The following is a 26,776-nucleotide window of genomic DNA, read 5'->3' on the forward strand; positions in this document are numbered from 1 at the left end:
GTGTTCATCCAAACTTCTGCTGTTGACTCATGTCTCCGCAGATCACGTGAAGATACTTTGAGGATCATTTATAATAATATTGGTTGGTTCTGTTAATGAAGGATGACACAGCCTCCTCCCTTCCATTGTTGTGCACCAGTTAGTCATCTTCCTTTGATACCAATCCATTTTCACACAAGGTGGCTGTTGGTCCCATCTGGCCTCTCAGCTGGGACCAAAAGCTGGATCCCATGGCACTATTTCGAAGAGCAAAGGAGTTCGCCCCAGTGTCTTGGGGCCAATATATATCCCTCAATCAACATCACTAAAATTGAGTCGAGATTTCTTGATTGTGTGGCAGAGCTAGCCGCGTGTTTAATATAATTAAACGAAAGGGGAACTGAAATTCTCATCCCCCTTTGCTTTGAAACACTTTACCCATAGAATATTTCTTGGTCAAGACCAGAAGTACTCTACATCCCGCACCCCCCATTCCTCTCCTGAGGTCTTTGGGGCGCAGTTCTCGAGGTGGTAGCCCCTTGTCCAAGTGCCCCATCTTGATGTGTGAGCCGAGTGCAGGACAACCATCATCATTTGGAGGTCAGCAAGCCATTTGGCTACTTACGGCATCACAGTCCAATCTGAACCGATATCCATAGAGTCGCGAGCAGGAGGCTCACCTTCCTCCGCCTCCTTGGTCCAGGGGCATCAGAGGTCTCGGTTACCGCCCGCACTCCTCCACCCCCTCTTCCCCTCCCCCCAACACTGGATTTGCAGGATTTTGCAGAGGCAGCGCTGGTGGTACTTCTCCTCCAGTGCTTTGAGGTGTCTGCTGTATATGGTCCATGTCTGAGCCATACAGGAGTCCGACTGCGGCAACTACAGAAGAATCTCCCTGCTGTCAGCTGCTGGGAAAGTCATCGCAAGAATCCTCCTCAACCATCTTCTCCCTGTGGCTGAAGAGCTCCTCCCAGAGTCACACTATGGATTCCGTCCACTGTAAACAATAAGCAATCTGTCACAATCGGAAAACATCTCTCACCCATTGTGTTGGGATAGTCTTTGACCCCTTTCTGGTTGTGAACAGAAGATATAACAGTCAGACACAGACTATTTATTTACTTTCATTAATATACCCTGCTCTTGTAGCCCTGTGGCTGCTCCAGTGACACTGCTGGAGTCAATGGCGGGGGAGTACGATGGTAGATGGCTTGGTGCTCTCTTGGTCACTGCCTGGCACAAATGGTACTTGCCATTTGTCAGCTCCACCCTGGTTGTAATCCAGGTCTTGCTGTGGTTTTAAAAATCATTCATGAATGTGGGCACTGTCATTGGCAAGGCCACCATTTATTGTCCATCCCTAATTGCCCCTGAAGTTGTTGGTGAATATAACTGAGGGGCACGTGTCGAGTAGCTGCCATGATGGGATTTGAACACATGTCCCTGGGATCATTAGTCCAGGATTTTGGGATTACTAGTTCACTGTGCTATCGTACCCTTACAGCATTTTAGTCAGTAAACGATGTCATCATGGCTCAGTGAGTGGAGAAAGGAAACTCAACATTGACTTACCATCCTCACACTTCATTGGCTGTAAAGCGCTTTGAGATGCCCAGTGATTGTGAAAGGCGCCATATAAATGCAAGTCTTTCTTAGTCTCACGGCATATCTTTGCAGGATGCATTTTATTCTCGGTGTTCAATTCTTCCTTCTTTGAAGCACGATAAAGGAGCAACACCCCTTCAATTGCTTGGCCATTCACTATGCGAGTCCAGATCACCACCATAGCCCAGTCAGAGATCAATTGTCACACTTTGCAACAAAATCTTACCAAGTAATATACAAGGGACTCTGGTTGATTTTTCTCTAAGCCAGGGTCAACAGAGTAGTGGTAAACTGTTGTTTTTGGGACTGGAGGAAGGTGTACAGTGGTGTTCCCCAGGGGTCGGTACTAGGACCACTGCTTTTCTTGATACAGATTAATGACCTGGATTTGGGTGTACAGGGCACTATTTCAAAATTTGCAGATGACACAAAACTTGGAAATATAACGAACAGTGATAGACTTCAAGACATAGACAGGCTGGTGAAATGGGCGGATACATGGCAGATGAAATTTAACACAGAAAAGTGCAAAGTGATACATTTTGGTAGAATGGACGAGGAGAGGCAATATAAACTAAATGGGACAACCCTAAAAGGAGTGCAGGAACAGAAAGATCTGAGGGTATATATGCACAAATCATTGAAGGTGGCAGGGCAGGTTGGGTGGTTAATGAAGCATACAGGATCCTGGACTTTATAAATAGAGTACAAAAGCAAGAAAGTTATGATGAACCTTTATAAAACACTGGTTTGCCTCAACTGGAGTATTGTGTCCAACTCTGGGCACCGCACTTTAGGAAGGATGCAAATGCCTTAGAGATGGTGCAGAAAAGATAACGTGAATGGTTTCAGGGATTAAGGACTTCAGCTACGTGGATAGACTAGAGAAGCTGCGGTTGCTCTCCTTTTGCAGAGAAAGTTGAGAGGAGATTTAATAGAGGTGTTCAAAAACATGAGGGGTCCAGACAGATAGAGAATCAAGAGTTATGGGGATAGTGCAGGAAAGTGTTGAGGTCAAACATCAGCCATGATTTAATTGAATGGCGGAGCAGGCTTGAAGGGCCAAATGGCCTACTCCTAATTATTATGTTCTTATGTAACTGTTCCCATTAGCAGAAGGGTCAAGAACCCAAGGACACAGATATAAGGTGATTGACAAAAGAACCAAAGGCAACCTAAGAGAATTTTTTTTTTTTAAAAACAGCAAGTGGTTAGGATCTGGAAAGCACTGCCTGAAAGGGTGGTGGAGGCAGACTCAATCGTGGCTTTCAACTAAGAATTGGATAAGTACCTGAAGGAAAATTGGGGTGGGACCAGCTGAAGTGCTCTTGCAGAGAGCTGGCACAGACTCGACAGGTCGAATGCCCTCCTTATGTGCTGAACTGTTCTATGATTCTAACTGTGGCCCATTCTACTGCTGTCCGGGCTGAAATCAGCCGTGTAATGCAAGGAATTATCCGCATCAAGTCCGGCTCACCCATCACCCCGGTGCTCGCTGACCTACATTGGGTTCCGGTTCAGCAACAGCTAGAGTTTAAAATTCTCATCCTTGTGTTGAAGTCCCTCCGTGGCCTCATCCCTCCCTATCTCTTGTAACCTCCTCCAGCCCTGCAATCTGCACTCTTCCCACACATTTCTAATTCTGGCCTTGAGCATCCCTGATCTTAATCGCTCCACATTTGGCAGCCGTGACTTCAGCTGCCTGGGCCCCAAGCTCTGGAATATCCCTCCCTAAACCTCTCCAGTTGTCTCTTCTCCTTCAAGATGCTTCTTAAAACCTACCTTTTTAACCAAGGTTTGATCATCTGTCCTAACATCTCCTGTGGCTCTGTCAAATTTTGTTTGATTTACACTCCTATGAAGCGCCTTGGGGGCATTTTACTACGTTAAAGGCGCTATATAAGTTGTTGGAATTAACTTGGGGCCAGATTGCCTGCATAGCTTGTCCGCACTCAGAGCACATCATTTTGTTGAACGGACATTTACTTCAGGCATCATTAGGGAGGAGGAGATAAATCTAGACATCTAAAAATTAATATGCAAGAACAAAGTTTAACATTTTAGGAAACCAAAAAAAAAACAAATTTATTCAAAAAAGGTTTTATTCAAAAAAAGCACAAAAAAGGTAGCAAAATGGTTTATAATTTGACTTTTCTACAATGGACAATTTTTTTTCTGCGTTTTTCCTTTAAATCCAAAAAAATATAAATTCATTACAACTGGTGAAAGCAGCAGAGAAGTACATATAAATGGTACCAACTTCACAGCATGGGGAAAACGGCTACATACAGAATTCAGGGCGAGAGGAGGAGGGAAATATCTTCTTCCCGAGAGCAAATTCTAAACTACCTGGATTTCCTCCCACTCCCACCCCGCCCATTTTAAACATGTAAAAACTATACAAAACCCTTTTTAAAAAAAAAACACATTAGCACATACTTCCTATCCAAGCTGTACATAATATTACAAAATGACTGGAGCCAAACTCAGACCTCTTTCTTATTTTGCATCATTTAAAGACATACCCTGTACAGAGAGAACAGCTCTCCCCCGATAACCAAAAAACCTTCCATCACCGCCACTGGCCTTCCTGTCAAAAGAAGCAAGGGCTGTTTTCTGAAAGCTTAAGCAAAAGGCTTCTGGCGTGTGACCTGGGGGATTGCCCTTTGAACTCAAGGGGACAGTGAAGTAGAACTGATCTGGGGAGAAAGGGGGAAAAAGTATATGTACAGTTTCTGAAGTTGTGAAATCCAGAGACACACATCCTACATATATAAATCTTTGAGAAAAGGGGATTAAAAAAAGTGGGAGAAACATTAGCATCTTTCCTCCTTTGAAAAAACGGGATATATATATATATATTAATAAAAGAAAGTAGGCTACCGATTATTATATATTTTTTAAAATCTTAAATTTTCCACACACTGACAAGCAAAACCAGGACGATTATTTTGCTGTCCGTGTTAGAGATGCTGTTCGAAATATCTAACTGGATAAAACGAGAGTGGCTCTGCGTGACTGAGAATAGGATTGCTATGCTGCTGCGTGTCCAGGCACATCCCGACTGTTGGGACAGAATTTCTGATCATTTGAAGGAGAAAAAAAATAAATGATAAAAACTGGGCCTTGGCCTTTGTACCAGCAACAGATGGTTCTGCCATGCTGGGTTTAATTCGACAAAAAAGATAAAATTATTTTACTAGGTTTTGTCTGATGAGCATTTTCTTTCAGAACAAAAATGTCAGTAACAGTCATGGATTTAAAAAAAAAAATCCACAGAAAATATCTACCTAGATTTCAAAAAATGCTGTTTTAATCGGGAATCAAATGTAGTTTGTAAATAAATTGAGATGCCCCCAGGATTTTGGTACAATGAGTATGCCAAATTTTCATACTGTGCCCCCAAACAAAACTACAAATCACCTGGTTCAGTCAAAATATTGTTCTTCCAAACTTGGTGTCTGGAGAGAATAGTTTGGATCCATACACCAGGATAAAGTACTGGTGTTTACACTGTATAACACGTGTAGTAATTGTGGGTACAAGTCTGTCACTATACAACACCAGCGTACAGTACTGGTGGGCATTGTTCCCTTCAATTTATTTTTGGTGTGTGGCCCATTCAATATATCGGGCATGTGCGGTTTTTCCTATTTAAAAGCCAGTGAGCTGGTTGTGCGGGAGCTGCAGGGTGCTAGGTGATCGTACAGCTTAAAGGGAACATTGCTTGTGGGTAGTCTGTCACTGCACAACAGTGGGGTACAGTGCTAGTGGGGACAGGTCTGTCACTGTACAGCACTGGGGTACAGTACTGGTGGGGCCAGGTCTGTCGCTGTATAGCACTGGGGTAGAGGTCTGTCACGATAACACTGGAGTACAGTATGGGAGGGTACAGGCCTGTCACTGTATAACACTGGGTTACAGTACTTGTGGGTACAGGTCTGTCGCTGTATAACACTGGGGTGCAGAACTGGTGGGTATAGGTCTGTCACTATAACACTGGGGTACAGTACTGGTGGGTACAGGTTTGTCGCTGCATAACACTGGGATACAGTACTGGGGGTACAGGCCCAACAATGGAGGTGGGAACAGTTGAGGGGATGAATAAAGAGCATCACACAAGTGCATTGGCATATCAATGCATAGCAGGTTTGTGCGTAATATAGTGGTACCAACATGTCAAAGAAATCCTCGGTACAACAGTGCAAGATATTGATCAGGAAAGAATCTGCACTCGTTCCAATACTGCAGTAGCAAAATTTCTTTTTTTCTTGAAAATAATGATAGCTAGCACTCCGCCCTTTGTGGGGAGCACGGAGCAGAAAGAGCACACAAGATCCAGCACATTAGGTTGTTGAAAGGTGGGGCAGAAAACTAGCTTCAAAAAACAGGCCCCCACCACAATTTTCTCCCTTGTACCCTCCACGTGGTTTCAGACTTCATCTACCCCCAGTGACCGTTCACGTGTCCGCCTAGAGACGCTGAGTGTTGGTAGGCTATCCTATCGCTAAGGGCAGCGTGGCAAAACTCAACCCGACCTCAGCACACATTCCTCCAGCAAGGCTGGCCGAGGTTCCCCAGAGACCGTGACCGATTGTGGAACTACGCCCCTCTTTCCCCACCCCCCAGTTGATTTCACTCACCTCAGAAGATGACGGGCAGTGGAACATGGGACCTATTAGCCATCTGCTTGACTCCGTGCTACACAAACTGTGAGATTACTCATCGAACCATGGGAACTTTCCGAGTTATTACCCCACCCGACTTTATGCATGCAACGCACAGCGACTCAAAACTTTTCCAAGAGGGATGTGATCACGGGGCTCCGTGCTCTGGACCTGCCCCTACTTGTCGAACACAAGGATAGACACCAGAGCTCAACACACCCACCCACACAGTTTGCTACCAAGTGACTTCCCCCCCCACACCGCTTCAATTGTTTGCACAGATCTAGTTCCAATTCACTTCATGTTTTATGTTGGCGGATGCCTGCAGGGCTGTGTAAAGCAGGGAAGTTGCTGCTCTCCCATCTGGGCACCCTCCTGTCCCACGCTCAATCTTCTGCCTTTCACATCATCATCCAGTTACAGCTGTGGATGGGGGAGGAGCGGAAAGAAACCTCGAATATCCGGAACAAGAGGGACTGCGCAAGGACTGAGAATAGCATCAGAGATGGCTCTATATATACACACACAATGTGCGCTGTGTTTTTCTGTGGCACTTTGGGATTGTGAAATTATTCTAAAAATTAGTCATCCCTACCATAGGACTGCAGACACCCCCTTCTCCCACCGAACCACTCCCGACACGTAGGTGGTCAGACATGGGCAATAAATGTTGGCTTTGCCAGCGACGCCCACATCCCTTGAAACAGCAAAGAAGCCTCGAGAGAAATGAGTTTTTCTCCCCCCTCCTCCATTTGGACAAAGCTTTAAGGAATACATTTCTATTTTACGATCGACTACATCCCATGAATCTATGCAGACCAACATAACCCAGGATCTGGCCATACAGGATAACCAGGTACTTCTCATCCCACCCGCACAACATACAGCTAACCAGCTGCCTCACACACTCTTAAAACTGTACAGAAAATTAGGAACTTGCATTAAAAAGCTCCGTTTTGCATTTCCACCCCTCTCTCCCTCTACAAAAGGTTCAGTTCCCACCACTGAAAGCCACGTCAGAATTCACTGCATTTCTAGTCAATGAGTTAAACCCCCTTCCTCTTCCCCACCCCACCATAAAACCAGAACTCATTCTAAAACATTTACACAGCTGAGGACTATTCCCGACTAGCAAATGCTGCAGCTTTCTTGTGCAAACCCGTGACAAAATGGCAGAATGCTTATGCACTCAAGGCCTTATGTTGTGGCACTATATATGTTCACAATTCCTTCCAATAAGTATCAATGCAATAGTACGCACACTCTGAAATGCTCCACAAAACTACAAACGGTGGGGTGGGGGGTGTGGCAAGTGTTGCTTCAATTGTCTAATGCTCAAGAGGTTCGGGAGGAGGGAGGAAAGAAGTGCTTTGTACAGAAAAAAGTTTCAGCTCTGGAATCAAGGGCGCACTTTCCCCACAATGATGTGGCGATGGGAGAGAAAAAAAAAGGGGACCCCAGTTCATCCGGGAAGGACAAAAGCTTCAATAAGGTCCACTGGAAGGAAGACGTTAGAATTCCAAGTGATGCTTCCCTGATTAGAGGCTGCAACACGGTTGATAACACGGTGTAATTCTGATCGAGATGTGCATGTTGTCAAAGCAATACGAGTTGGAGACACACAGTGTGAGGTGAAACTGTTCATCACTACTTCGAAAATGTGGCTCTTGGAGGGAGGAGGAGGAGGGGAGGGGAGGAGGAGAAGAAAAGGAGAACGAAGAACAAAAAGTTCCCTCTCTGATGAGAAATATCAGTATAAATTGTTTGGCGATTTGGATCATTTGGCGGGTAAATGCACTTCAATACAACAGCGTGCCTTTCCTTCAAATAATACCATCAGTTCACTGCAGGTCCTTTCAAATCAGGTTCCATCTTCTTAAATGGACAGCAATAAAAGTAAGGACTGTGTTCTTTTGAAGCAAAGTCCTCCGGCCGGGAGGCGTGTCGATATACCAAGGTGGATTCTAAACCAAGTCCAGTTCTGAGTCATTTAAAATTAAAAAGGCGACAGTTCACAATGCATGTGGGAATTAGGACCCATCTGCCTTCGGCTTCTTGTTCATGCTTGATAGCTTGCTGTTTACAGTGAGAGAGAGAGAGAGAGAGAGAGAGAGAAAAAGTGTTAATCTTGCAAAAGGAACATCACCTTTGTGCCCCCTTATAAACAGCAGCAAAGGTGCTCCACAATGGGTTGATAAGCCCCTCGGAAGATAGGTTGAAGATGAAGGCCCTATGGCCCCATTTGATCTCATCCTCTCAGAACACCAACCCAACAAATCTTCTAATTGCAACATCTCCTAGATCAGAATAAATATTCTGCTTTCAACCATTCGCGCTGGTAACCCCTTTGCAAGATAGATCAGAGATCGGTATGAGCGACAGACGAGTGTCCCCGTTCTGTGCCACATTCACTGACCTCAGACATGGCAGCAGTAGGAGCACCACAACAGGCCTCAGCACGGGAAGGAAAGAGGGCAAAATAAACTGAGATACGGTCTCCCGCTCCTGGTGGCTGTCCAGGGACCCCTTCTGGACAGTATCAGGCTTGGCAGTGATTCTCTCCACAGCTAAATGGCCTGTGAATGCCCAGCACCAAGAATCAGACATGAATGGCAATTTAGGTGACGGACCAGTAAATTTTTATTCCACAAGAAGGGAGTGGGTGGTGTAATGGATTAGCATGTCATCCTCGTGTGTCATTGACTCTGGATTTGATGCCAGTTCGTTGGATATATTCAAGGGGGAGTTAGATATGGCCCTTATGGCTAAAGGGATCAAGGGATATGGAGAGAAAGCAGGAATGGGGTACTGAGGGAATGATCAGCCATGATCTTATTGAATGGTGGTGCAGGCTCGAAGGGCCGAATGACCTACTCCTGCACCTATTTTCTATGTTTCTATGATTCCATCCTACGAACAGGAGTATGCTGTTCAGTCCATCAAGCCATTTTCTTTTAGCTCTATCTTGTTCACTCCATTACAACATTGGTTAGATAGAGTAAAGCTCCCTCTACACTGTCCCATCAAACACTCCCAGGTCAGGTACAGCACGGGTTAGATACAGAGTAAAGCTCCCTCTACACTGTCCGTCAATTTGCTTTAGTCCCATCTACAGAAAAGCACCCCTTACTGCACCATGTCTTTTCTCTATGTCCATTACTTCCAAAGTATCGATCTTCCAACACCTCAATATGATTGTTTCTCACATTGGACAACTTCTCCTTTGACTCCATGCACTTCCTCCAAATAAAAGTTGTTGCTATGGGAACCCGCATGGTCTTAGCTTTGCCTGCCTTTTCGTGATGTAGAACATTCTTTGTTACAGTCCTACTCAGGTCCCCTCCTTTTCTGGTACATTGATGACAATCGGTGCAGTTTCCTGCTCTTGCTCTGAACTAGAAAATGTAATTCACTTTGCTTCCAATTTCCACCTTTCCCTCACCTTCACACGATCCACCTCGGACTTCCTTTCGTTGACTTCTGTCTCCATTTCTGGGGATAGGTTATTGACAAAACATTCACTATAAGGCCACTGACTCCCACAGCTACCTGGACTACACTTACTTCCACCCGCTTCCTGTAAGGACTCCATTCCATTCTCTCAGTTTCTCCATCTTCGCCACATCCGTTCTGACGATGCCACCTTCCATACCAGTGCTATGTCTTCCTCTTCCTCAACCAAGGATTCCCCTCCACCATGGTTGACAGGGCCCTGGACTATGTCCGTCCCATTTCCTGCATTTCTGCTCTCACCCCTTCCCCATCCTCCCAGAACTTCAATAGGGTTCCCCTTGTCCTCACCTTCCACTCCACCAGCCTCCACATTTAATGGATCATCCTCCACCATTTTCACCACCTCCAAACACATCTTCCCCATCCTCCTTTCAGCATTCTGAAGGGACCATTTCTTCTGCGACACCCTGGTGTACTCTTCAATCACCCCCAACACCCGCTCCCCTTCCCACAGCACTGTCCCGTGCAAGCGCAGGAGATGCAATACCTGCCCTTTTACCTCCTCTCTTCCCACCGGCCAAACACTCCTTCCAGGTGAAACAGCGATTACTTGTACTTCTTTCAATTTAGTATACTGTATTCGCTGCTCACGATGTGGTTTCCTCTGCATTGGGAAGACCAAACGCAGATTAGGTGACCACTATGTAGAACACCTCCGTTCATTCACAAGTAAGATCCCGAGCTTCTGGGCGCCTGTCATTTTAATTATCCATTCCACTCCCATCTACATTGTTCCAATGAAACTCAACTAAGCTGGAGGAATAGCACCTCATCTTTCGATTATGCACTCTTCCAGCCAACATTGAGTTCAATAATTTCAGATCATAACCTCTGCCCCATCTTTTCAGAGGGCAGCCAGTGATGAATCATCTCCTCTAGACCCATCTTTTGTTTCTTTACTTGTCCCGTTACCACCTCCGTTTGCCTCACATCATCATCTCTGGTGTCATTTAATCTGTCCTGCCTTCCACCCCATCACAGACCTTCCCTTTTGTTCTTTCCTCCCCTGCCCCTGCACTTGCTTAAAACCAGTCACATCTGATTTTTTCCAGTTCTGATGAAAAGTCATCGAGCTGAAACATTAACTCGGTTTCTCTCTCCTCAGATGCAGCTTGACCTGCTGAGTGTTTTTGTGTTTTTATTTTACGACTGATTCTATGGCCTTCTGAGGCAATGTACTCTCTCAGCTCTGCAAGAGGAAGGGCGAAATGAGCCTTAATTCCATTCTTAATAATGGATTCAAAATACTCACTCATCGGGAGATGCAACAGGACGCTTGGCTGCAGGCCTTGCCCCATCTTTGCTGGCATCTAGAAACAAAACAGAAACTTGTTAGATCAAACTTTATCAATACCCTTCTCTACTGAGGGAATGCTGCAATGTCAGAGGTGCAGTCTTTCAGATGAAAGACAGACAGACTTGCATTTCTACAGCGCCTTTCACAACTACCAGATGTCTCAAAGGGCTTTACAGCCAATGGAGTACTCTTTTGGAGTGTAGTCACTGTCGTAATGTGGGCAACCGGCAGCCAATTTGCGCATAGCAAGTTCCCATGAACAGCAATGTGATAAATCTGTTTTTGTTCTGTTGATTGAGGGATAAATACTGGGGATAACTCCCTTGCTCTTCTTCGAAATAGTGCCATGGGATCTTTTACCTCCACCTGAGAGAGCAGATGGGGCCTCGGTTTAACGTCTTATCCGAAAGACAAAAATGCAGCGCTCCCTCAGCACTGCACTGGAGTGCTCAAGTCTCTGGAGTCCCTTCTGACTCAGAGGCGAGTGTGCTACACTGCTGACACTGATGAGATGTTAAACCGAGGTCCCGTCTGCTCTCTCAGGTGGAGGCAAAGGATCTCATGGCACTATTTCGAAGAAGAGCAGGGGAGTCTTCTGGCCAATATTTATCCCTCAACCATCATTTCTAAAACAGACAACATGTATTTATAAAGCGACTTTAACATAGTAAAACATCCCAAGGCTCTTCACAGGAGTATTACAAGACAAGAAATGTGAAACCGAGCCACACAAGGAGAAATTAAGGCAGGCGCTTGGTCAAAGAGATAGATTTTAAGGAGTGTCTTAAAGGAGGAGAGTGGGGTTTAGGGAGGGAATTCCAGAGCTTAGGACCTAAGCAACAGAAGGCACTGCTACCAATGGTTGAGCGATTACAATTAGGGATGCTAAGAGGGCAGAATTAGAGAAGCGCAGACATCTCGGGGGAAGAGAGGGTTTGTGGGGCTGGAGGAGATTACAAAGATAGGAAGCGGTTGAGGCGATGGAGAGATTTGAAAAAAAAGGATGAGAATTTTGAAATCGAGGTGTTGCTTAACCAGGAGCCAATGTAGGTCAGCGAGCACAGGGGTGATGTACAGTAGACACCTTAAGTTGCTGGAGAAATATCACCACGATGTCTCCGCAAGATCCAACAAATCCCCTGGGAGGACAGGCCACATAGTCCGCATGCCAGACACGAGACTCCCAAAACAAGCTCCTTTGCTCTTCCACGGCAAACGAGCCAAAGGTGGGCAGCGGAAACGCTACAAGGACACTCTCAAAGCCTCCCTGATAAATTGCAACATCCCCACTGACACCTGGGAGTCCCTGGCCCAAGACCGCCCGAAGTGGAAGAAGTGCATCCGAGAGGACGCTGAGCACCTCGAGTCTCAATGGCGAGAGCATGCAGAAATCAAGCTCAGGCAGCGGAAAGAGCGTGTGGTGAACCAGTCTCACCCACCCCTTCCCTCAACAACTATCTGTCCCACCTGTGACAAGAGTCTATGGCTCTCGTATTGGACTGTTCAGCCACCAAAGAACTCACTTCAGGAGTGGAAGCAAGTCTTCCTCAATTCCGAGGGACTGCCTATGATGATGATGATGATGATGATGGGGGAAACAGGACTTGGTGCAAGTTCGCATACGGGCAGTCGAGTTTTGGATGACCTTAAGTTTACGTAGGGTAGAATATGGGAGGCCAAGCAGGAGCGCATTGGAAGAGTCAAGACTAGAGGTAACAAAGGTATGGATGAGGGTTTCAGCAGCAGATGAGCTGAGACAGGGACGGAGACGGGTGATGTTACGGAGTTGGAAATAGGTGGTTTTAGTTATGCTGTGGATGTGTGGTCAGAAGCTCATTTCAGAGTTAAATATGACACCAAGGTCACGAATAGATTGGTTCAGCCTCAGACAGAAGTTAGGGAGAGGGATGGAGTCAGTGGCTAGGGAATGTAGTTTGTGGCGGGGATCGAAAACAGTGGCTTCGGTCTTTCCAATATTTAATTGGAGAAAATTTCTGCTCATCCAGAACTGGACAAGCAGTCTGACAATTTACAGACCACGGACGGTGGAGAGAAGTGGTAGTGAGGTAGAGCTAGGTGTCGTTAGCGTACATGTGGAAAGTGATGCTGTGTTTTTGGATTATGTTGCCAAGGGGCAGCATGTAGATGAGAAACAGGAAGGGGCTAAGGATAGATCCTTGGGGGACTCGAGAGGAAATGATATCGGATGTGGGACCGGGAAGAGAAGCTGTTGCAGGTGATTATCTGGCTATGACTAGATAGACAAGAATGGAACCAGACGAGTGCAGTCCCACACAGCTGGACAGTGGTGGAGAGGCACTGGAGAAGGATAGAGTGGTCAACGATTATCTGGTCATCACATTGCTGTTTATAGGAGCTTGCTGTAAAAAAAAAAAAAAAAAATTTGTTCATGGGATGTGGGTATCGCTGGCAAGGCCAGCATTTATTGCCCAACCCTAATTGCCTTTGCTGTGTGCAAATTGGCTGCCGCGTTACAACGGTGACTACACGTCAAAGGTACTTTTATTGGCTGTAAAGCGCTTTGAGATATCCCGAGGTCGTGAAAAGTGCTCTAGAAATGCAAGACTTTCTTTATCTCTTATGAGCCAACTCTGCACAGACATGGATCAAATCCAAAGTCTGTATAGTTTGGTGTCAAACCAGGTGACGAATTTAGCCACTTAGCCAGTGAGGGGCAGTGGATCAGACATTCCCAATTTAAATTGCAGGAGATGCTAAATCCAGCTCTTAGCCAGTTAATAAATTCTTCCTCTCTGTCCTCCCCCACTGGAGAATTGCCACAGTGTCAATACCTTATAAACACGCACAGAACATTTAACACTGGACAAAAATACATGACAATGAAATCCTTTAAAAGCTCGACGACCCTACACAAGATGCGATGGAGAATTAGAGCCCCCAAAATAGACTTTGCACATCTAAAGGATCAAAGCAGGACAATAAAAATCCGCAGACTATTTGATGTAAATTAAAACATGCAAGAGGCAGATAGAACCCATTTTCTTCAACAAAAAAGATACACACTGCACGAGGGCACCTCAGCAGTGTTCCCGCTAAACTGTACAGTTATCTGCAAGGCCCCGCACAGGCTGCTCACCGACTTTCACATCGTAAATACTGTGCATGCGTAAAAGTCTCAATTGGGTCTCTCAGTGGGGGAGGCAGTGCGGCTTACAGGGGACGTCGCACTTCGGTATCAGGCAAAACGCCCCAAAATTGGGACCGATAGTTATAGATAAAATAAAGAATCAGAAAATGCTGGAAATAATTGGATGAGGAGAGACAGATTAACAGTTCAGGTGTGGAGACTCAGTTTGAGAAGGGAAATGTGAAACATTCACCTGCCTTCTCTGTAGGCATGGACTGACTGACCTGCTTCAAAGCCCCATAATTAGATTGTCCGTTAACATATTTATCCCCATTTAGCCTGAAATAAGTTGTGAATGGAGCTGAACAAAACCTAGGGAAACACATAACCGAATGGCAATTGGCACCCCAGTGTTGTCAGTTCCCCCAAGAGTCCAGGCTTCAATGGAATGAGGTAGTATAGGTGAAGAATGCCCATGGAACTGTACCCCAACACACGTGCCCGCATTTTCTGAAGGGAGTGGGGCAAAATAGGAATAGGAGTAGGCCATTCAATCCCTCCAGCCTGTTCCACCATTCTATCAGATTGTTACTGAGTTGTACCTCAACTCCACCTACCCACCATTCTCCATATCCCTGGATTCCCTTACTCAACAAAGTTTTATCCTGAACTCCTGAGAAAATCCAACATATTCTGGTGTTATTCTGCAAAGGCCCTAAAAATCTTGAATGATAAGGGAGTCAAGGGTTATGGGGAGCGGGTAGGGAAGTGGATTTGAGGCCAAGATCAGATCAGCCATGAATGGCGAAGCAGGCTCGAGGGGCCGAATGGCCTAGTCCTGCTCCTATTTATGTTCTTATGTTCTCTCTGCTTCTCTCTCCTCCTTTAAGACGCACCTTAAAACTGACCTCTTTGACCAAGCTTTTGGCCACATGTCCCAACAGTGATTTACTTGTACGTCTTTCAATTTAGTAGACTGTAATGGCGGCTCACGATGTGGTCTCCTCTACATTGGGGAGACCAAGCGTAGATTGGGTGTCCGCTTTGCGGAGCACCTCCGTTCAGTCCCAAGTGTGACCCTGAGCTTCCTGTCGCCTGTCACTCACTTTAATTCTCCACTCCACTCTGACCTCTCCGCCCTCGGTCTCCTACACTGTTCCAACGAAGCTCAACGCAAGCTCGAGGAACATCACCTCACCTTTCGTTTTACAGACTTCTGGACTCAACATTGAGTTCAACAATTTCAGAGCGTAACCGCTGCCAATCTTTGATTCCCCTGCCCTACCCCCGAGCCCGTTTCTTTTTTTCTCCTTGTCTCTAATGGCAGCTGATCATTATTCCGCCATTCACACCCTATCTTGATTAATGTTTTTCTAACTCCTGCCATTACCATTTAAATTCGGCCAATCATCCCTTTTGTCTCTCTAACCTCTTCCTGCCTTCTATCCTATCATAGAACTTCCCTTTTGTTCTTTCTTCCCCTCCCCCTTTCAGTGCTCATTAAGAATGTGTTCCTTCCGAACACTCCAGTTCTGACGAAGGGTCGTCGACCTAAAACGTTAACTCTGGGTTTCTCTCCACAGATGCTGCCTGACCCGCTGAGATTTCCAGCATTTTCTGTTTTTGTCCCAATATCTTCTTGCGCCTCAGTGCCAAATTCTGCTTGATCATGCTCCCGTTTTACTACATTAATGGCACCATATAAATGCAAGTTATTGCGACAGCCTCTGGGACATTCATGCTCACACAACCCAACAGATGCTTCCTCACTCCAGTGCACAACAATATGAATCCTCCTAGCTCACCTTGTAGCCACCTGACCTGGGTGGCTGGCCCATAGCCCTTCTCATTCTTGGCCGCTATCCTGAAGATTATTGCAGGCTTGGTGGTTGTATCAATGTGTGCATTTGCCAGGTTGGTTGAAGACACGAGACAGCTGGGAACTGGCCCACAGTAAACACGAACAAAGAGTAGATGGGAAGTCCCTGTGGGTTTGGGATCTGTTGCCTGCGACCCTGGAAGTGCCAGATACACAGAGTACTCGATGATGTTCCCGGAGGTGACGGCAGGGGGCTCCCAGGAGAGCTGTGCACCTTCAGTGACCTACAAAATAAAATGCATCGGAATTTATAAGCCCCGTTCAATTAAATTCCCACACAAGTTATCTAAACCCTCAAATACAACACAAAGCACGACAGTAGAACCTGATTACAGGGATCAATTTGGTCCAGAGCTTCAATGATCACTATCAACTGATCAGTAGCAGATCCGCACACTCGATTCGCCACGTCTAGTGCTAACCAATATTCCCACTAAGCTGCAGAGTCATCTGCAAGGTCTTGCGCAGGCTGCTCACCAGCTTTTACATTGTAGGTACCAAGCCTGCACAAAAATGTAAATGTCCTGCGCACTGGGGAAGGCAGGCCGCGCAGGAGGCAGTGTGGCTAGCGGGTGACATTTTTACAGGGGACAGTGCTGACAACCGGTGCTTTAAACAGTAAAAAAAATAAGCTGCTCAACCTCTAGCTACTAACACACTGCTCAGAACGCTAGTCCTCTAACACTCATGGCACAAGCAGTGATTAAATGAAGCTACGAGAACTGAGCCTTGGCACTTCATCTCCTCGTCACAAGGTCATGGATTCAAGTTCCACTTCAGGGACTTGAGCATATTATCTAACCCGGCACTCCCAGTGCAGCACTGGGAAAGTGCTGCCTTTCGGGTGGTACATTAAACTGTGGCCCCATCTGCCTGTTCAAGTGGATACGAGAGATCCCATGGCACTATTCAAAGAACAGAGGAATTCTTTTGCACTCTCAGCTAACACCAGAGGTTAAATAGTCATTCCCCTCTCCACTGCTTGTGGAACCTTGCTGTGTATAAATTGGCGACCTGAGTTTACCTACAAAACAACAATGACTACACTTCAAAAGGAATTAATTGGCTGCTAAGCGCTTTGGAATGTCTTGAGGATGTGAAAGGCGATATATAAACGCAAGTGCTATTGTTTTTTAGTGGATTAACTGTTTTAAATATCAGCTTCTGCTGGTTTCGAATTGCTCGCCATCATATAATCTGAATGGATGAGAGGGCAAGGAAATAACACTTCTGTTATAAGGCAGGGAGTACAATCTGCACAATGTTTATTGATTATTCTTGATTGGATCTTTCCTGGTTTAGTGAACATTCAGCAACTGGACCAGGGGCTAGGTCGAGTGACCAAATGAAAAGGAACACAGTATTGTTGGATCTTAGCCAGACGGTAATTGCAATGTGACTCAGTGCCTCTGGCTGTGGTTGGAGGTGGAGGAAACATGTTCCCCTAATTTGTTTTTAGGTGTGCAGCCCCTTTAAGGGACTGCGTGGCCAATGCACAAAATTTAACATCAGAAAAACCAGTCCTTGGCTGCGCGGTTCCGGCAGAGAGCTGCGTGGCTTGGCTGGATCGTTGGGGAGGAATAGAGGAATATCATGAGCACCATCTCCGATCCAGCATCCGTTGCTATTGGTGGATACGTTAATGTCAGGCATGGACAAGATTGGACTCAGTTGTGATGCCTCCTGCAGTTAAATAACAGTCTCGAGCATGAAGAATACAATGACAGACAGGAAAAGACCCTCTGGGCCATCGAGTCTGTCCCACACAATTGCGATAACCTCTGTATCACAGCATATACTCTCCACCCCACCCGAAATCTGGGCGAGGTAAAAAAAAAACAGGCCTATTTGGGGGGGAAAAATCTGGGAAATTCTTAGCCATCTAGACGATCGAATCTAGTCCAGATGATCACTCTGGCCCTGAATTCCATTCAATTATACCATGACTGATCTGCATCGACCCGCCTTGGTTCCGTAACCCTTAATACCCTTGCCTAACTAAAAGCTATCAATCGTAGTAAGGTGGCAGCACTTTCTGGAAAGGAGGAGTGAATATAGGCAATGAAAGAGTAAAAGGCTAATTCAGGGTTAGCATCAGTCATGTTCACTAACAGCAAGAGAAATACATGATGACAGAATTACATTAAGTCAACAACCACGGAAAAAGACAACTCTGCTCACGACAAGCCCAGCTGCAGATGGACATCTGGAGATCTCTGGAACCTGCAAAACCCAAGTCTGAAAGCCCCTGCGCCCTACAAAGAAGCTTCTCCACTGGGAAGACCTTTAGTGTTGCTGATAACCCAAAGATAAAATGGAGCCGTACCCTGGAGAGAAACCAAGTGTGAAGCCACTAAAACAGGCAACCACTTTAAATTATTCAATGGCCATTCCTGTTAGAAGTTAAGAGTCGAGTCTATAAGCTGGTTTCAAACGACAGTCACTTGCCTTGCTGATCTTGATGGCAGATGGTGCGCCCGGGAACCCTGGCATGCAGGTCTTAAAGGCCGAGATTTCGCTGTACGGACCCCGCCCGCAAGCGTTTATGCCGGCCACTCGGAATTTATAGGCAGTACCAGACTGCAGCTTCACAGTCTTCAGGTTGCTGTGGTCTGGGATGTTGTCTCCACTTCCATCCTGTGGGAAAGAAACATCGCATACAATGAACCTTTAAAAGCATTTCACTTTCCCTTGAATCAAAGGATCAGCATCCGCAAATCGCTCAGCTAGTAAAGGTCCCAGGCAAACTTCCCTGTCATTTTTCTTTAAGGGGCTGTGCGGGCCATTGAAAATACCGCGCGTGCTTTTGCATTGAAAAGCTGGCAAGCACAGGTTCCCCAGAGCGCTGCATGGCTTGAAAGGAGCATTGTCCCCAGGTTATATTGAGCGTACAGCAGAGAGACAGGCCATTTGGCCCAACAGGTCCGTGCTGGTGTTTATAAGAACATAAGAATTAGGAACAGGAGTAGGTCATCCAGCCCCTCGAGCCTGCTCCGCCATTCAACAAGATCATGGCTGGTCTGGCCGTGGACTCAGCTCCACTTACCCGCCCGCTCCCCATAACCCTTCATTCCCTTATTGGTTAAAAATCTATCTATCTGTGATTTGAATACATTCAATGAGCTAGCCTCAACTGCTTCCCTGGGCAGAGAATTCCACAGGTTCACAACCCTCTGGGAGAAGAAATTCCTTCTCAACTCGGTTTTAAATTGGCTCCCCCGTATTTTGAGGCTGTGCCCCCTAGTTCTAGTCTCCCCGACCAGTGGAAACAACCTCTCTGCCTCTATCTTGTCTATCCCTTTCATTATTTTAAATGTTTCTATAAGATCACCTCTCATCCTTCTGAACTCCAATCTATCATCATAAGGTAACCCCCTCATCTCCTAGTGAATCGTCTCTGTACCCCCTCCAAGGCTAGTATATCCTATCTTAAGGTGACCAAAACTGCACGCAGAACTCCAGGTGCGGCCTCACCAATACCCAGTGCAGTTGCAGCAGGACCTCCCTGCTTTTGTACTCCATCCCTCTCGCAATGAAGGCCAACATTCTATTCGCCTTCCTGATTACCTGCTGCACCTGCAAACTAACTTTTGGGGATTCATGCACAAGGACCTGCAGGTCCCGCTGCACCGCAGCATGTTGTAATTTCTCCCCATTCAAATAATATTCCCTTTTACTGTTCTCCCCCTCCCCCCACCCCCGCCCAAGGTGGATGACCTCACATTTTCCGACATTGTATTCCATCTGCCAAACCTTAGCCCATTCGCTTAACCTATCTAAATCTCTTTGCAGCCTCTCTGTGTCCTCCACACAACCTACTTTCTCACTAATCTTTATGTTATCTGCAAATCTTGTTACACTATACTCCGTCCTCTCTTCCAGGTCATCTATGTATATTGTAAACAGTTGTGGTCCCAGCACCGATCCCTGTGGCACACCACTAACCGATTTCCAACCCGAAAAGGACCCATTTATCCCGACTCTCTGCTTTCTGTTAGCCAGCCAATTCTCTATCCATGCTAATACATTTCCACTGACTCCGCGTACCTTTATCTTCTGCAGTAACCTTTTGTGTGGCATCTTATCGAATGCCTTTTGGAAATCTAAATACGCCACATCCATCGGTACACCTCTATCCACCATGCTCGTTATATCCTCAAAGAATTCCAGTAAATTAAACACGATTTCCCCTTCATGAATCCATGTTGCGTCTGCTTGATTGCACTATTCCTATCTCGATGTCCCGCTATTTCTTCCTTAATGATAGCTTCAAGCATTTTCCCCACTACAGATGTTAAAACTAACCGGCCTATAGTTACCTGCCTTTTGTCTGCCCCCTTTTTTAAAACAGAGGCGTTACATTAGCTGCTTTCCAATCCGCTGGTACCTCCCCAGAGTCCAGAGAAGTTTGGTAGATTATAATGAATGCATCTGCTATAACTTCCGCCATCTCTTTTAATACCTTGGGATGCATTTCATCAGGACCAGGGGACTTGTCTACCTTGAGTCCCATTAGCCTGTCCAGCACTACCCCCCTAGTGATAGTGATTATCTCAAGGTCCTCCCTTCCCACATTCCCATGACCAGCAATTTTTGGCAAGGTTTTTGTGTCTTCCACTGTGAAGACCGAAGCAAAATAATTGTTTAAGGTCTCAGCCATTTCCACATTTCCCATTATTAAATCCCCCTTCTTATCTTCTAAAGGACCAACATTTACTTTAGTCACTCTTTTCCGTTTTATATATATCGGTAAAAGCTTTTACTATCCGTTTTTATGTTTTGCGCAAGTTTACTTTCGTAATCTAACTTTCCTTTCTTTATTGCTTTCTTAGTCATTCTTTGCTGTCGTTTAAAATTTTCCCAATCTTCTATTTTCCCACTAACATTGGCCACCTTATACGCATTGGTTTTTAATTTGATACTCTCCTTTATTTCCTTGGTTATCCACAGCTGGTTATCCCTTCTCTTACCGCCCTTCTTTTTCACTGGAATATATTTTTGTTGAGCACTAAAGTCCTCCACTGTTCCTCAATTGTGCCACCGTTTAGTCTGTGTTTCCAGTCTACTTCAGCCAACTCTGCCCTCATCCCACTGTAGTCCCCTTTGTTTAAGCATAGTACGCTCGTTTGAGACACTACTTCCTCACCCTCAATCTATATTACAAATTCAACCATAATGTGATCCCTCATTCCTAGAAGATCTTTTACTAGGAGATAGTTTATTATTCCTGTCTCATTACACAGGACCAGATCTAAGATAGCTTGCTCCCTTGTAGGTTCTGTAACATACTGTTCTAAGAAACAATCCCGTATGCATTCTATGAATTCCTCCTCAAGGCTACCCCGTGCGATTTGATTTGACCAATCGATATGTAGGTTAAAATCCCTCATGATTACTGCCGTTCCTTTTTCACATGCCTCCATTATTCCCCTGATTATTGTCCACCCCACCGTGAAGTTATTATTTGGGGGCCTATAAACTAAGCCCACCAGTGATTTTTTCCCCTTACTATCTCTAATCTCCACCCACAATGATTCAACATTTTGTTCATTAGAGCCAATATCATCTCACAACTGCCCTGATATCATCCTTTATTAACAGAGCTACCCTATCTCCTTTACCTTCTTGTCTATCTTTCCGAATTGTCAGATACCCCTGTATGTTTAATTCCCAGTCTTGGCCACCCTGCAACCACGTCTCTGTAATGGCCACCAAATCATACCCATTTGTAATGATTTGTGCCGTCAACTCATTTACTTTATTTCGAATGTTGCGTGCGTTTAGGTAGAGTGTTTTAATACTAGTTTTTAAACCATGATTTTTAGTTTTGACCCCTCCAGCAGCCCCTTTATATTCATACATATTGTCCCTTCCTATCACCTTGTGGTTTACACTTACCCCAGTGCTACTCTGCTCTGTTGCCTCCTGCCTTTTGCATTCTTTCTTGGGATCCTGTTCATCTGAGCTCTCACCCACTCTAACTAGCTCAGAGCCCTCTCCTGGGTTCCGAATACTCCTCGCATTGAGGCACTGAGCTTTCATGCTTGCCTTTTTATTACACTTTGACCCTTTAGAAATTTTGCTGTACAGTGGCCCTTTTTGTTTTTTGCCTTGGGTTTCTCTGCCCTCCACTTTTACTCATCTCCTTTCTGTCTTTTGCTTCTGTCTCCCTCTATCTCCCTGCATTGGTTCCCACCCCCCTGCCATATTAGTTTAACTCCTCCCCAACAGCACTAGCAAACACTCCCACTAGGACATTGGTTCCGGTCCTGCCCAGGTGCAGACCGTCCGGTTTGTACTGGTCCCACCTCCCCCAGAACCGGTTCCAATGCCCCAGGAATTTAAATCCCTCCCTGCTGCACCACTGCTCAAGCCACGTATTCATCTGAGCTATCCTGTGATTCCTACTCTGACTAGTACGTGGCACTGGTAGCAACCCCGAGATTACTACTTTTGAGGTCCTACGTTTTAATTTAGCTCCTAAAATTCGTCTTGTAGGACCTCATCCCTTTTTTTGTTAAACCTATATCGTTGGTACCAATGTGCACCACGACAACTAGCTGTTCACCCTCCCTTTTCAGAATGTCCTGCACCTGCTCCGAGACATCCTTGACCCTTGCACCAGGGAGGCAACATTCCATCCTGGAGTCTCTGTTGCGGCCGCAGAAATGCCTATCTATTCCCCTTACAATTGAATCCCCCATCACTATCGCTCTCCCACTCTTTTTCCTGCCCTCCTGTGCAGCAGAGCCAGCCACGGTACCATGAACTTGGCTGCTGCTGCCCTCCCCTGATGAGTCATCCCCCTCAACAGTACTCAAAGTGGTGTATTTGTTTTGCAGGGGGATGACCGTAGGGGAGCCCTGCACTACCTTCCTTGCACTGCTCTTCCTGCTGGTCTTCCAATCCCTATCTGTCTGTGGACCCTTCATCTGCGGTAAGACCAACTCGCTACACGTGCTACTCACGTCATTCCCAGCATCGTGGATGTTCCAGAGTGAATCCACCCTCAGCTCCAATTCCGCAACGCGGACCGTCAGGAGCTGGAGGCGGATACACTTCCCGAACACGTAGTCGTCAGGGACACCGGAAGTGTCCGTGAGTTCCCACATGGTACAGGAGGAGCATATCACGTGTCCGAGCTCTCCTGCCATGACTTAACCCTTAGATTAACTTAAATTGGCAACAACAATGCTAAAAGTTACTGACTGATCTAGAAGAGAAAAAAGAAAAACTACTTACCAGTCACCAGCCAATCACTTACCCCCTTGGCTGTGACGTCACCCTTCTATTTCTTTCTACTTCTTTTTTGCCTTCTCCCAGCCTCTCGCTGATGCTGCCCGACTCCTGCACTCACGACCTTTTGTAGGCCACCACGCACCCCGGACTGTCGCCTCTCGCCGATGCTGCCCGACTCCTGCACTCACGACCTTTTGTAGGCCACCACGCACCCCGGACTGTCTCCTCTCGCTGACGCTGCCCGACTCCTGCACTCACGACCTTTTGTAGGCCTCCACGCACCCCGGACTGTCGCCTCTTGCTGACGCTGCCCGACTCCTGCACTCGCGGCCTTTTGTAGGCCTCCACGCACCCCGGACTGTCTCCTCTCGCCGACGCTGCCCGACTCCTGCACTCACGGCCTTTTGTAGGCCTCCACGCATCCCGGACTCAAAATAAAAGTTGACCTTGTGGCTCCACATGAGCTTCCTCCCACCCTACTTCATTTCACCCCATCAACATATCCTTCTATTCCTTTCTCCCTCATGTGTTTATCCAGCTTTCCCTTAAATGCATCCTTGCTATGCACCTCAACCACTCCCTATAGCAGCAAGTTTCACATTCTTACCTCTCTCTGAGAAAGGAGTTTCTCCTTAATTTCCGATTTAATTTATTAGTGACTCTCATATTTATTACTACTAGTTTTGGATCGCTAGATTTAATCATTGATCTGTGCCAAGGGGAGAATGTTGGCCAGGACAGAGGGGTGGGGGGAGGGGAACTGTCCGATTCTCTTCAGAAAATGTGACAGGATTTTCTTTTATTCCACCCGAGCAGGGAAACAAATCCATTTTGTTTAAGTTCATTCGAAGTATGGCACCTCTGATAAAGCAGCTCTCCCTCAGTACTGCACTGAAGTGTCATCCTATATTACATGCTCATGTTTGCAGGGGTGGGTCAAACCCACAATCTTCTGACATCAGAGGCGAGAGTGCTGCCAACCGAGTTAACCTGACAAGTTCTTTCTTTATGTGGTACAGTATAAATAAATAAAAGCTCTCCTTGAAAATGCCACGATGCAGAAGAATTCACTACCCAATTAATAATGCATGTAAAAGACTGCACTTCTGAACCAGTGCTTCAACACCAGCAGGACGACGAGAATGAACATACCTCCCCTGCCCATCACAATCTAATTAGCTGCAACAATGGAATACATGGTGCAAAGACAACACAACTGTCCTTTCAGATGATACCAGAACTGACCGGTTATACGCGTCAGGAAAGGCTGAACAGCTGGGGCTCTTTTTGCAGAAAAACAAAAGAGAAGACCTTTAATAGAGGTCTTTAAAATTACGAAGTGGTTCGACAGGGTAGGCGCAGAGAAGATGTTTCCACTTACAGGGGAGTTGAACACTAGAGGTCATAAAGATAAGAGAGTCACTAATAAATTCAATAAGGAATTCAGGAGAAACTTCTTTTACTCAAAGAGTGGTGAGAATGGAGAAATCGTTACCACATGGAGTGATTGAGGCGAATAGCATTGTTGGCTTTCATGGGAAACAAAATAAGTACGAGGGAGAAAAGGATATGGTGATAGGGTGGGAGGAGGCTCGTGTGGAGCATAAACACCGGCATGGACCATAAGAACTAGGAGGAGTAGGCCATTTGACCCCTTGAGCCTGCTCCGCCATTTAATAAGATCATGGCTGACCAGTTGGGCCGAGTGGCCAGTTTCTATGCTGTAAAATTCTATGTAATTCTGAGCAGTTACATTATTTTATTAAAAAGGAGGCTTGTTCATTATAAAGTGGTTCCAAAAAATACAACTAAGGTATGGCATTGATAAGGTCGTGGAAGAACTGCACGTTTCTAAAAAAGTGGGATAAATTGAATAAGCTGAAGCAATAAGGCACCTACTCCAAATAGGAACAAGGCAGTTTATTTTAATGTACTACACAACACAAATTCCTTCCCCCTTGCCCCAGATGGCTGAGTGAGGACATGCAACATGTGGTGTTACACAAGAACATAAAAAAATAGGAGCCGGAGTAGGCCATACGGCACCTCCAGCCCATTAAATACGATCATGGCTGATCCGATCATGGACTCAGGTCCACTTCTCTGCCCGCTCCCCATAACCCTCCACTCCCTTATCGGTTAAGAAACTATCTATCTCTGTCTTAAATTTATTCAATGACCCAGCTTCCACAGCTCTTTGAGGCAGCGAATTCCAGATTTACAACCCTCAGAAGAAATTCCTCCTCATCTCAGTTTTAAATGGGGGGTCCCTTATTCTAAGATTATGCCCCCTAGTTCTAGTCTCCCCGATCACTGGAAACATCTCTGCATTCACCTTGTCAAGCCTCCTCATAATCTTATACGTTTCGATAAGATCACCTCTCATTCTTCTGAATTCCAATGTGTAGAGGCCCAATCTACTCAATCGTTCCTCATAAGTCAACCCCCTCATCTTTGGAATCAACCTAGTGAACCTTCTCTGAACTGCCTCCAAAGCAAGTATATCCTTTCGTAAATATGGAAACCAAAACTATACGCAGTATTCCAGGTGTGGCCTCACCAATACCCTGTATAACTGTAGCAAGACTTTCCTGCTTTTATACTCCATCCCCATTGCAATAAAGGCCAAGATTCCATTGGCCTTCCTGATCACCTACATATTAACCGTTTGTATTTCATGCACAAGTACCCCCAGGTCCCACTGTGCTGCAGCACTTTTGCAATTTTTCTGCATTTAAATAATAACTTGTTCTTTGATTTTTTTCTGCCAAAGTGCATGACCTCACACTTTCCAACATTATACTCCATCTGCCAAATTTTTGCCCACTCACTTAGCCTGTTTATGTCCTTTTGCAGGTTTTTTGTGAACTCCTCACACATTGCTTTTCCTCCCATCTTTGTATCAGCAGCAAACTTGGCTACGTTACACTCGGTTCCTTCTTCCAAGTCATTAATATAGATTGTAAATAGTTGGTATCCCAGCACTGATCCCTGTGGCACCCCACTAGTTACCGATTGCCAACCCGAGAATGAACCATTTATCCCGACTCTCTGTTTTCTGTTAGTTAGCCAATCCTCTTAGCAATGCTACTATATTACCCCCAACCCTGTGGACTTTTATTTTGTGCAGTAATCTTTTATGTGGTACCTTGTCAAATGCCTTCTGGAAGTCCAAATACACCACATCCACTGGTTCCCCTTTATCCACCCTGTTTGTTACATCCTCAAAGAATTCCAGCAAATTTGTCAAATATGACTTTCCCTTCATAAATCCATGCTGACTCTGCCTAACTGAATTATGTTTTTTCCAAATATTCTGCTACTGCTTCTTTAATAATGGACTCCAACATTTGTCCAACCACAGATGTAAGGCTAACTGGTCTATAATTTCCTGCTTTTTGTCTGCCTCCTTTTTTAAATAGGGGTGTTACATTTGCAGTTTTCCAATCTGCTGGAACCTCTCCAGAATCCAGGGAATTTTGGGAAAT

The 26,776-nt window shown here is 45.7% G+C and overlaps 1 protein-coding gene across 4 annotated transcripts in view; it reads right to left on the reverse strand.

The window, feature by feature from the left end:
* Positions 1 to 3,674: 3,674 nt before the first annotated feature.
* LOC139277334 (host cell factor 1-like) overlaps positions 3,675 to 26,776 on the reverse strand; it is a 122,558-nt gene continuing 99,456 nt past the window's right edge. For all 4 annotated transcript variants that reach the window (XM_070895661.1, XM_070895660.1, XM_070895662.1 and 1 more), the window contains 4 exons: positions 18,498 to 18,686; positions 15,976 to 16,273; positions 11,017 to 11,074; positions 3,675 to 8,327 (listed from right to left, as the gene is read on the reverse strand). In XM_070895661.1, the coding sequence (XP_070751762.1) occupies positions 8,282 to 8,327; positions 11,017 to 11,074; positions 15,976 to 16,273; positions 18,498 to 18,686 (591 nt within the window). In that variant the 3' untranslated portion in view covers positions 3,675 to 8,281. The remainder of the gene's footprint in view (positions 8,328 to 11,016; positions 11,075 to 15,975; positions 16,274 to 18,497; positions 18,687 to 26,776) is intronic.

This window comes from Pristiophorus japonicus, chromosome 12, assembly GCF_044704955.1.
Source record: "Pristiophorus japonicus isolate sPriJap1 chromosome 12, sPriJap1.hap1, whole genome shotgun sequence".
NCBI classification, from domain to species: Eukaryota; Metazoa; Chordata; class Chondrichthyes; family Pristiophoridae; genus Pristiophorus; species Pristiophorus japonicus.